The 13,201-nt window shown below is 35.9% G+C and overlaps 1 protein-coding gene across 8 annotated transcripts in view; it reads right to left on the reverse strand.

The window, feature by feature from the left end:
* The window catches only part of LOC145280019 (homeobox protein cut-like 1), a 971,332-nt gene that overhangs the window by 20,236 nt on the left and 937,895 nt on the right, over nucleotides 1-13,201 (reverse strand). The window contains exon 19 of one of the 8 annotated variants that reach the window (XM_080131665.1): nucleotides 7,856-8,377. The exons of the other annotated variants lie outside the window; for them this stretch is intronic. Coding sequence (XP_079987791.1) covers nucleotides 7,856-8,377 — 522 coding nt within the window. The remainder of the gene's footprint in view (nucleotides 1-7,855; nucleotides 8,378-13,201) is intronic. 8 annotated transcript variants of the gene reach the window in all.

Raw genomic sequence — 13,201 nt, forward strand, 5'->3', positions numbered from 1 at the left:
AAAATATTTCTTTCGTCAACTGTTTCATGGTCCTAAATCATCTCCTATGAAAGACAATTCCAGGCTAGTTCTCTCCGTGAGTCAATTGACCATGTTGAACATCACTTCTCTTCCTGCAAATCATAGATGTGAACCTCCTCTTGCAGTGTTTTTGTCTTCACAATTGCATTCCCAGACAAGGAGTAAGAAGCTGGTAGAACTGTTACATTGATATTGTCTGAGTGTGTCATATAAAAGAGTGCTTACTACTGAAATTGGCTATGCACAAGCTACTGCTGGAAGAGTGCATGCCAATGCTTATATAGTCTGCCCTAGCAATCTGCGTCATAAGATTTTTACGGTTGCAGCACTTGACAATCTAGATCACAATCCAACATCCAGAACAGCTACATCCTCTTTCCATGGAACAAGTATCTCAATGTTTCAGTTTCCCTAAGTAGAAAATCCAGAGCTAGAATAATAACCTATGGAAATCAACTTCAATTGACTAACATCAATCAAGGGACCAATGCTGCCTTCTCTGTACACATTTGTTCTGCCTATGAATTGGAATCTTGTCACTCAAACCCCTGTTAAAGACGTGCAGCCACAGTCTATGTCGTTATTTGACAAGAAGGAACAACATGAAAAGGCCTGGATGAAAATGGTTCAGGAAAATATGCAAATCGATTATGAAAAAATGCAAATCGATTATGAAAATATGCAACTTATCCTTCAATTATGTGGTCTGCATATCATGCTTCTCGATCAGATGTTGAGAGAAATGTATTGAAACGATGCAACCACTATTTCAGTATAAAGCAGCTACACAAAAATGATTCGACATGGAATGTACCTAATCAAAAAAACAACCGAGTTCCTCACAGCAAATCCCAATCATGGTAGTGGACCAGCCACACTTCGATATTGCCAAGAAAATGCAATAGACTTTTCCTGAATTCTTTGGAGAAGATAGTTTTTTGGTGATATTGGGAGGGCTCCATGTTGAAATGGCTTTGTGGGCAACTATGGGAGATTTCCTGGCATTGCCTTAGCAGTAGCTGCAGCAACATCTTATTTGAGTGCAAATGATCCAATGAGAACACGGTATGCAAGTAGTGCTTGATAGTTTACTGAAACGAGCCTATGAGGGCGGCAGAAATGAAATGAGCTTCGACGACTGGTTCTCTGTAGCTTGCAAAGAGAAACCAACAGTACAGTTCTGGTTAATCATTCACAAGTACGAACAATTAATCTTTATGTTTATTAGATCTCACAGGCAGCGAAAGTTCAAAATTATGGTGGATAATCTAAAAAAAACTTGTGGTTTTGTTCTTTGCACTTGATCATCAGAATTATGCAAGGTGGGTTTCCATATTCATCAGAATTATGCAAGGTGGGTTTCCATATTCATCAGAGACATTGAAAGTTTTCTATCTAGCATTCAAGAGGAGTTTGAAGCAGGTCATTGGATAATAAATCGAAGTAAACATCGTTACTCTTCCATTCTGATTGATCGTGTGAAAGGAGTTAGAGGAGTGATAGGGATCACAGAGAATCCTGAAATGCTTGAATGCTGGATTGCAACTGGTCCAGAAATTAGCCGTGTTTTACAGCAATTCACTGATGTACATGATGACGGAGATCAAGGACTCTCTCACCATGAGGAAGGGAATACATCTGATTTAGGTGTCATGCCACAAATCTCATGAATGTGCTGCAAAGCAGAGGGAATCCATTTGAAGAGAGAAATGCAGATCTAGTTACATTAGACAATAAAGTTTGTGTTGACAATTCTGCTGCCACATTTGTCCATGTCTTAGAATCAAGAGGAAAAAAAGCAGTATAACTACTTTTGGAAGAATGTGCTGGAAGCTCCAATCAAGAAAAACAAATTTCTGCTGTTCCATACGGAGAAAACTCAAAAAAGGACAAAAGTTCAGAAGAAAGTGAAGCTCTTGGAATAACATGCAGATCTGTATGGACAAGCATTCATTATGGTTGATAGGGTGATATGGGTGAAAATTTGGAGGAATTTTTCCATCATGAATCCACCCCATCATCTCCAGCACTTCTGAAAGGTTTATCAACACCTGTAACAAATCAGATTTATTTGTGTGCAAGTGCATGTACTGGACTACCCGCAGATATGAAGCACGTCACACCAGATTATTATGGGGTCGTCGTTATTGATGACAGCGCACTGATCCATTCTCTTCCGTGCACAACTGTCCAAGGAAAAACATTTGATGAATATTTAACCAAAGTATTTTGCCCTCTTGGGCAATATGAGTTAAAAAGAGCAACGAGAGTGCCTATTGTATGGGATCAGTATCGCTCAATGTCAATCAAAACTAACACAAGAGAAAAACGAGTATCTGGTACTGCCAAAGTGGCTGGAAATTGGCAAAACTTTTTGTCTGATGCCAAAAATAAAAAAAGATCTCCTTTCATTCCTATCAACAAGCATTGTACAAACATGATCCAAGATATAAACAGGTTTATATGACTTCTAATGAGCTGGTCCTCAATGCAGGGAATGGACCGCCCATGGGACTATGTAATCACGAAGAGGCAGATACGCATGTCCTGGTACATCTTCATGCCCTCCAACAGTCATCACTGGGAATGGTCTATACTGGCGACACAGATGTTGTAATACTTCTGTGCAACTTTCACCATATCAATGAAAGAGTGAGGTTGTGAGTTACTTTGTTTGCAAAATGTACTCTGGCGAACCTATTACTGATGATACCAATGTTGACCTTGTTCAAATGAGAGATTTCTGTCAAAGGACTCAGGGTGTAGAAAGAATACCTCCTACATGTAATGCACTGGAACAACATCTCAAAAGGAGTGTCTATCAGGCGAGCATCTGGACTACAGTACACAAGTCACTGACACTAGTCCCAAGTCCAAGCAATGATGGATGGATGAAAAAAGGTGACCAATTGGTTCCCATATGGACCACATTGCCCCTTGCTAGGGATGTGTTTAATCTAGATGTAAAATGCACATGCACAAAACACTGCTCATCATGCAAATACAAAAAGACTGCCTTAGTGATCACAGTTATGCAAGTGTCCAAACTAAATGGCCATGGTTGTAGTGAGAATAAGTAATGATTTTTTTGCACTTACCTAATCAATAAAATATCACTAAGAACAATGAAAATAGACTGTTCAGCTTATATTCAAGTTATTTTACAGAATTGTTCAATTGTTAACATGCATAATTCTGTTACATTGTACTATAAATTTTGTCCTGTAATTTACCATTTATGGACAATGAAATACTCTAATATAGTCAAAAATGGTCTTATTGGATTCTTTGACTATTAAAGTCTAATTTACGTTTCTAGGTTGAATAGTTTCCAAGATATCAACATTAATTAGATTTGGTTGGCAGCCATTTTGTAAAATGACGGAAATGTATGAAGGCACAACCTGATCGTTGTCCACTCGGACTAAAATTATTACTTAGACCCTAAGCTCTAACCTGGTACCAAAAATCAAACTTTTACAAAAAGTTGAATTGACTGACTCCTCTGGACCCCCACTACTACCACTGATTTCAATGATTCTAAACAGTTCATATATAATGATAATCTAAAACTTGTTTTTATTCCATTATTCTTCTTCTAATGAACCATTTTTCATACTTTTAGTAATTCAAACTGATTTACGCATTTCCTTAATTGCTTTTTTTAAATTTAAACAGTACCTGCATGTTATCGCCCAAACCATCACTAATTGCCAGTGTCCGCAATTGTTCAGGGATGGCAATGGCCACCAACAACAACCAGAGTTTACTTTTTTGTGAGGGGGGGGGGGCTGCTAATACATGAATAAATTTACAGCTCAAAGTTGTATCATACTATGATTTATTGTCAGTTTCGAAGCAAAGAAAAGTTAACACTTGTTTCTAGGAGAATTGAAGACATGCTTGAACTTTTTTCACTCTTAAACTAACTGACTAATCATTATGAAGTTTTGAATAATGATACTAAGCTTAAGGGTAAGTAATATAGGCTATATTTAATTCAATTCAGTTTTACTGAAAGGAGATGAAAGAGAAGGTAATAGTCTTTTGTATAAAATCTTGTAAAATTTTTATGATTAAACACAAATAATATTTCCAAAATGTCAGTTTTCTTGGAGTATTTTAAAAAGTTTTTAGGGACATAATATGGGCCCACTTGCCATTTGAAAATATAAAAGATTTCTATCGAATCTGATCTATAATCATTAGACACAATGAAGTAAGATTCAATTTCTTTAGCCTTAAATTTTAGCGATTTTCTAGAATCAAAATCATGCAATGGATTTTGGCAAAATTTGGAATAAGGACATGGCTTGTTATCATTATTTGTAAGATATATATATATATATATATATATATATATATATATATATATATATAAATATATATATGTATGTTCATTTGCATAATAACATTTTCTAATTTTGACTCTTCACAAAATTCTGAAAAGAACAAAATAGTAGTATTACATTTTTTTCTCTATATTTTATTATTATTATTTTTTTTTCCCAGATATATGCATTTATATATTTTATTTTCAAACACACACACTTACATATATAATTCCAGAAAGGTTAGTGAAAAAAAAAGAGAAAAAAAAAAAACAAAGCAAAAATGTTGTTGTTGGTTTGTCGTCCACCATCTGGATTGCTTGTCTGCTGACATGATTAAATAGAAATACAATAAGCAGTTAGTACATGGAAGGCTTTTATCAAACCTCAACCCCAAAAACTCATTTTATTTCTGCTCTTGTTCTTGTATCAATAAATAAGCAAGTCTACCAACTTTGCTATACGATGGCAAATATTCTGTCAAAGATTCAACAAGCATGTTTTTTTATAAAAAGAAAATAAATAAATAATAATAATAATAAACTTGGGGAAATTTGCCAGAGAAAATTTTGTTTTGAATATTTATAATATAATTGAATGTTTGAAAAAGATATTTAAAAAATATGAATTGATTTTGATTAACTAGCAAACTGATGAAAATTAAATAAAATCACACATTAGGAACATAAGTATTTTTTTTTCTTTAGAAACCAACTATATTTATTCTGAGACTTAACTTTCATTTTTGTTTTGCCCCTTTTTCTTTACACTATGCAATTCATTTTTGCTGTTTGCATGAGGGTAGATTATTCTTGTTCCCTCATGGATAAAAAAAGGGTTCAGTTTTATATTCTATAGAAGTTCCTATGTTTAACATATAGATTATCAAATTAGAATAGAAGGTAGCCAAAGTAGAAAAGCTGCACCTGAAGAGGTTGGGAATTACATTGGTTGAATCACTGTGAATATAAAAGATTGAAAAATTTATCAAATTTGCCATCAGAAAACATTTAACGTTTAGTTTTCTTTTACTAAATTTAATGATATCACTTGTAATTATCCTAGAATTTGATATTTACGACTTCTTTAGCACAAAAATTACATTTCTATTCTAAATGACATTATCCTTGGAAATTATTATGATTAAATATCATTAGAGATTATTCATATTATTTGGATTCTTCAGACTATTGTTCTCATCTTAAGATTTTCATGTTTTGACTGATGTAACCTCAGACCCTCTTCAGATGTATCCTGTTGAACTCGGAAATATTTATGTCGAATTCAGGGAATCTGCACAGAATTTTTGAGCAGAACTCTTTGTTTAATCCACGAGTGTAGTCTGCCATCATTCCATCAGTCATACTTGGGTAAAAATCTTAAGTAATTCGCAATTGTATTCAGTCGAAGAAGGTCACAGGTTACATTGACCCAAACGTTGTACAAATAACACTCAAGATGAGAACAGGAGTCTGAAGAATCCAAATAATATAAATAATCAAGCCTCATCTAAAAAATTCAGAACTGTAGAATCATTAATGACGTTTTAGTCATAAATGTACAGTAGATACGTTTAATTAATGTTAATGATGATTAATTTAAATTTTTTACTTTAAAGATATTATTGTAGATTGTTTTTTAAAAGTCAACATTTTTTTAATGATGAAACATTGTTGAAAGAAATGGATGTCTTACACAGTTGCATCTGTTCCAACTTCTGGGATTTAACTTCTTTTTTTCATTCTTGAGATAAAGTATGAAGGAAATACCTAAAAATCATTATGTTTTAATGTTTTATTATCTAAAATTTTGCTGACATCCAGAGGCTATAAAGGATATCTTACAAAAAGATCTGTAACCTAAATAATTTTTTTTCTATGCACCCCTCCAATATGGATGCCAATCGATATAAGATAAACAGATTATTTGAACTACTGTTCTCATTTTAGATGTTATTCTTACAACGTTTGAGTCAATATAACCTCCTAACCTTCTTCAGACAACTTATCTAACTCAGGAATTATTTAATAGACACAGGTATATTGCTACCATTCGGCCAACCATAATCCAGTAGAAGTCTTAAGTAATTCTTAATTGTAAATTTACCTTTTGAGGGATTTTTCATCCCAGCACCAAGTCATGGTCTCTGTACAAAAGATATTTCTCCTTAATAGTAGCATTCTGTCTGTGCTTCTGCTCTATGGAACAACCTGCCCAAGGAGGATGTGACAAGTGCTATATCTATGTTTAAACATCAAAACTGTATGTGGATGTAAACAGTTTCCACTTGTTTCTTTACATGGCTTGTTGCACTTGACTACTTTTTATTTTCATAAGTTTGTTTCGATTTAATTATATTTTTAGTATAGCTGATATTGAGGATTGAACCATTAATTTCCAGAAAACTGTCAATTAGAATTGATTATTACTGAAAATTTTATCTGCTGTGCTATGAGTCTACAGGAACAATAGTCTGATTAATCCAAATAATCAATTCTCATCTAAAAATTTTTTAAACATAAGAAACGGATTTTAAAACTGGCATAGTCACTTAATGTTTGTCCATCAAAACGACGAAGACTATCTGATCATCATACATGCGCTGAGAGTTTATTTCAACTGAAGCTGGTTTGTGCAGAGCCAGCTTCACTCTCTCGTACTAAACAGCCTGATCCAATGGAAAGATAGGGTTGAGACAGCTGGAAGCCAGGATGGATGCAGGAGCTACCGGAAGTGTCAATCTTCTCCTACATATGGCGCCTGGTATTTCCAAATGGTTACTAATCTAGTACTGGCCAGGTTCAATATTGCTTAACTTTGGTGATCTAACGACAACTGGTGTGTCAATGCTGTATAGTAACTCACATATGTTAAATAAAATTTAATAAGTTTTTGTGTTTCTAAGAATTGTAACCAAGTATAAGGATTAACAGAAAATAAAATTGCAATAAGTATTAAATATAGAAAAAAGTTTGCTAATAAAAGATTTACAGTGAGTGCTAGTTTAGCAAATTAATTGAGTTAGCAAATCTTATGAGATCTAAGTTCTCATTCTTCTTGTAGGAAAAACAGATGATACCATTCTCCTTATTTAGGGAGTTCTTAAAACTTCAAATATTTATGAAGTCTTTGAATGTTAAATATTAACACATAATTAAATACAACATTTTTTATATCAAATATTCAAAATAGTTTGCAGTTTTCAGAATGATTTGAAATTTGCATTAATTTGGTCAAAATAAAATTAATTTTCCAAACAAGCGAAAGCAGGGATCAAATTTGTTGATTGGAGAGGAAAGTAGTTGAGACAAGAACAAGAGCTCAAATATCAGTTAGCCAATGAACTGATTACGAGCATTGTTAATAAAAGAAAACCGACTCCATTGTCAGCAGCAAGGATGATACAGCTTTAGCATATGGAAAAAGGGAGAAAGGAGTAGGGTGGTAAGAGGTAGGAGTAGGAGTAGGAGGAGGCACGCCCAATACACGCAGCACGGACCTACCTTTCAACTCATTCTGGTAGCATTTAAGACGCTCAATATTGTGAGGATCAGCCAACCAGATGTGCATCTTGATAAACGGTTCCCTCCCTTTGATACTGAGCATTTGCCACGGTTTGGGTTTTGAGAGAAGCTCACTGACTGAACCTTGCGACAGGCCAAGAACGGCTTCTCCAAAAAGCCTCTGCCCTAAATTATGAAATTGCAGAACCTCTTTAACTTTACTGGTCACATCAAGAGTGTCAATTTCAGAGGTCATGGCTGCTATTTCGAACATGGATGTGGGATAACTACTGACGACTGTACTGTTTGGAGTGCCGCCACTGCTGCTCATACTGTTGCTGCTGTTGTTGTTGTTGCTGTTGGTTGTAGTAGTAGTGATGAAGGTGGTGGTTGTGCTGATGGTGCTGGTGGTGGTGGTAGTCGTGCTGCTGCTGGCCCACAATGGGTCAGTTTTCAATTTGGCAGGCAGCGGTGGAGATTGCAGTGGTCCCACCTGACATTGTTGGTTGTCGATTAAACATTCTGAAACATGAGGATACAAGGAAGCTGCCTTTATCTAGTTTTATTTTTTTATATTTCATTTGACCAAAACATGCAAAATATGTCTGAGCAGGTCACAAGCAATGAGAAGTAGTTTCGGATTAAATGATTCACAGAAAGAAAAAGGAAAATCAATTTCTCATTTATTCTAAAAAAAAATGTATAAGTAGATATTTTTAAAACTAATCAATAATTAAATCTTTTTATAAAGTTTTATTTGTCGATTCATCTTCACATCTGTATGAATAAAAAAAGTTTGTTTCTTTTTTTTTCTTTCTCCAATGAATCATTGGGGGGGGCACTTGAGGTTACAGGTTAAAAAAAGATTGTCAGTTGGATGATGATTGCTACCATTAGACAATTGGAAACAATGGGTGGAATAGGCAGAATATTACTCAAGAGGAATTGATTATCCAAGAGGATGGCTTAACAAGTATTCATTTACATTAGACATGAAGATGAGCCTGCTGCAGTTCATAGGGAAGCAGCTACGTGGTATCTTGTTTGATATTCTAGTAAAAAACTTTTGTTCAGGGAAGTTTTGTTTTATTTTTGGTACTGAGAGAGAAAAGAGAAAGTTACTTGCTGTTGTTATAGTTAGACAAGTTCTTATTATAACTATTTTACAAGTAGAGACCTGAGATTGGAGCTCAGTTTAGCACCTTCCATGAGGCCAGCATGATCTCTTCTGTGTAAAAGAGGCTTTAGGGATGAGAAGAGAGCATTCCCACTAGATTTCAAAGTCAGTTTTGTATTTTGTCAAAGTAAGAAAGAGTACCTCAAACAGTACCTCCCCAGACGTGATAGCAGAACTCCATCTTAGGAGTCGATCAAACTTTATGCATTCATTTTCACAATACACCTTAACATGCACCTTAATTTTATGTTGGATTGACTCAAGTGTTTTAAAGTTATTTAACAACTGCCAGTTCCTTTGGTGTTACAATTATGTTTAAAGTAACATTTTCAATGATTTACCATGCGGAGGCTTGAAGTAGCATTTTGATCAGCCTGCCATGCTCAAGTTTGAGGTAGCAAGTCTGTAATGCTTAAGTTTAAAATAGCATGTTAATTAGTTTGCCATGCATAAGTTTGAAATAGTATTTTCATAGGTCTGTCACATACAAATTTGAAATAGTATTTTCATAGGTCTGTCACATACAAATTTGAAATGGTGTTTTCATTGGTCTGTCATGCACAAGTTTCAAATAGTATTTTATTTTCATCATTAAATTTGCAAACTTAACCTATTAGTTTGATTGATGTGTTACTGTTTAATTTGTATTTTGATTGATTAAAGATGAGAAGGAAGAATATGTGAAACACATGTGACAAAAAATGTGAAAAATACAGTGGCCATTGCTAATCTATATAAACAAATACCAATTTAGGCTAAAAACATATTTTTATATATAACTCAGTCCTCATTTTTAATGAGTGATTTTTCTGACAAAGAGAGAAGAAAAAGTTGTATTCTAGGTTGGCAGTATTTTGCATGAACAGTTGGCAGAGGTGTCAGAAATTTTCTGTTTCTATGTCTATCCATGTAGCCATGTCACTAGTAAGGGTGCTGGAGGTAAACGTTTTATCTGAGCTGACGTTATCCGCCTGATAGTCAGGGACCCGAACCTTGGATTAACCACTAAGGAGGCTGCCCTATCAGCAGGTGCAAAATACTGAGTTTAGTGAATTTAGTGAATGGATTCTGGACCATGCTGTAGCTTCTGGTAGGGCCTTTCGATGCCATATTAGTGGGTAATTGTTATGGCTTTACCTTATCATGTTCTACAAAATAAAAAAATTCTTTTCTTTTTCTCTCTTAGTTTCCCCTCTCTGTCCTGCTCTAAGCAAGTCTGACGACCTAGTCCACAAATTTCAAAACTCCATCATGACAAGTTTCAAGAAAAAATACATGATTAAACCCGGATCCCCAACTTCCAACATAGACCCTCACTACCATGTCTCCTTCTCAAACATCAGGGGTCTACGTTTTAACCTTCAATTGCAGGAGATTAAACCAGACCTTTTGTTTCTAAGCGAAACTGGCATTGGATGGACTATTTCCCTAGATGAGTTTGTAATAAAAAGATACTCTAACTTAACTTCTAAATCTGACTCCCATGGGCATGGAATATGTGCCTATATTAAAGATGGCTTTCCATGTGATAGGGACATCTCCAGAGAAGATCCTAACTTACCCTATATGTGCTTCCGGGTTGCATTAGCTCACACGACTGCATTTATATTTACTCTCTATCGCCCCCACAACAGCGGAGTTACTATCTTTAAAAGCATATCTGATAAAATTGACCACATCCTATCTGCTTTATCCTTCAGCTAGCATTCACGTATGTGGAGACTTCAATGTTCACAATGTGGAATGGTTGACTCACTCAAACAAGACCGATGATGAGGGCAGGTTCTGTCATGATTTCTCCATTGCTTATAACTTCACTCAGATTGTTCATGAACCCACCCATGTGCCTGACACTGATGGCCAGTATGAGAGTCTCCTAGACCTTTTTCTCACAACATGCCCTGAACTATGTTCAGTTTCCGTTCTGTCTCCTCTTGGATCTTCCGACCACTCTGTTGTATCAATTAAGATAAAAATGAAATGTAATAAGTCCTCAGACGTACCTCTCCATTGTACAGTATATCGATACACTATGTGTGACTGGGATAACTTCTGTACATTTATATCAGATCTATCTCTGTGTTCCATGTTTAAAAAGGATGTGTCCTCTATAGTATCAGACCTGAATGAATGGTTAATTGTAGGTATAGACCGTTTCATACCCTCGAAAAAGTTCCAGCAAAAACCTAACAACCAGCCATGGTTCTCTTCAGAATGTGCTGCTGCCATTGCACACAGAAATCACTTTTTCCATTGCTTCCAACGTAATAGCTGTATGGAGACTAAAGCCGCTTTCAGAGCAGCCAGCAACCATTGTAAGAAAGGAATAAAGAACGCAAGAGAGTTGTATGCTCAGTCCGTCAAGTCCAAAGTAGGTGAGCAGCGGCTTGGTTCCCACCAGTTTTGGCAAATAGCAAACAAAATCCTGAACAGAAGCGTGTGCTCTATCCCAACTATCATCAATGGACCTGAGGTAATCTTGTCAGCATCAAACAAAGCCAAACTCTTTGTCAAGAACTTTGCAGCTAATTCTACCAAGGCTGCCAACCCCCAATATTTCCTCCTGTATCAGAAAACACGCTATGTGATATACAAATATCAGAACGCGATGTTGCCAAGCTAATCAAAAACCTTGATTCCAGTAAAGCAACCGGCCCTGACGGTATTCCAATCATAATAATAAAAAAACTTCAACCAGAACTAGCGCCCATCCTTGCAAAACTGTTTAAATGTTGTCTTAAGGAGAATTGTCCCATCACCATGGAAAATCTCATCAGTATGCCCTGCATTTAAGAATTCAGGTGATCACTCATCCCCCTCTCAGTACAGACCAATAAGTCTCCTGTGCGTCATGAGTAAGTTGCTGGAATCTGTGTTAAATACAGAAGTAATCAACCATCTCAGCAAAAATAACCTTAGTGACACACAATATAGTTTCCATTCTGCTAGATCTACAGCAGATGTGCTTACAGTTATATCTCATAGGATTAGTAAATCTCTTGACGGAGGCTACCTTTCTAGGGCAATTGCTCTTGACATATCAAAGGCCTTTGATAGTGTATGGCATAAAGGTTTACTTCACAAGATCTCCAACTATGGTATAACTGGAATTTTTCTCAATTATTAAATCATTTCTCTCTGATAGGTTCATAAGAGTAGTAGTTGATGGGCAAAAATCAGAAGCTCACAGTATTAATGCTGGAGTCCCTCAGGGGTCCATCCTGGGCTCAACTCTTTTCCTGATCTACATTAATGATCTTCCAAATCACATCCTTACATCATTCGTAGACATTTATGCTGATGACACTACCATCTATGGTACCACATCTAAAACCGTAAATGACCAAGTTCTCTCTGATTCTCTCTCCTCTGATCTTGAGCACGTGGTACAATGAGGAAAGGAGTGGCTGGTTACTTTTAATGCATCTAAAACCAAGCTTCTATCTTTACATCATCAACGTTCTGATCCCCATCTGGCATCAATTGAAATGAATGACTCTTGTCTTGGGGAAGCCTCAAGTTTTGACAAGCTTTTGGGCTTGACCTTTACTCCTGATCTTAAATGGAACATGTACATCAAATCTGTTGCCAATGCCGCTGGAAAAATGGTGGAATCCTTGTATCAATTCAGTAGATTTCTCACTGCTGATGCTATTCTCTATCTATATAAGAGCCAGGTACGTCCAAGGATGGAGTACTGTTGCCGCATCTGGGCAGGAGCTGCTAGAAAGGACATCCTGCCTTGACATCCAGCCTTGAGTTCAAAATAGACTTCGTAGCCTCGTAGCCGATATCCTTTTCTCTTCTCTGCAACCTCTATCTCACAGAAGAGATGTTGCGAGTTTGTCTCTGCTTTATCATTATTTTCATGGCAAGTGCTCAACTGAGCTTCAATCTATGGTCCTCCCTCGCCAAACTTTCACAAGAAACACTCATCTAACTGAAAACACTATCAATAATTCCCCCCACTCTTTATCTGTGCCTAAACCTAAACGTAGATTCCATGAACAAAGCTTCTTTCTTAGAACTGCATGCCTATGGAGTGGTCTTTTGTTTTCCTGCTTTCCAGCTGACTAAAATATGGTTGTCTTCAAGTCTAACGTAAACAAGTTCCTGATGAGCCATTTCACTTAAGTGTACAAATTTACCAAATTTCGATTACTAACGAT

This window comes from Euprymna scolopes, chromosome 1, assembly GCF_053919585.1.
Source record: "Euprymna scolopes isolate OS-2025 chromosome 1, ASM5391958v1, whole genome shotgun sequence".
Taxonomy (NCBI): Eukaryota; Metazoa; Mollusca; class Cephalopoda; order Sepiida; family Sepiolidae; genus Euprymna; species Euprymna scolopes.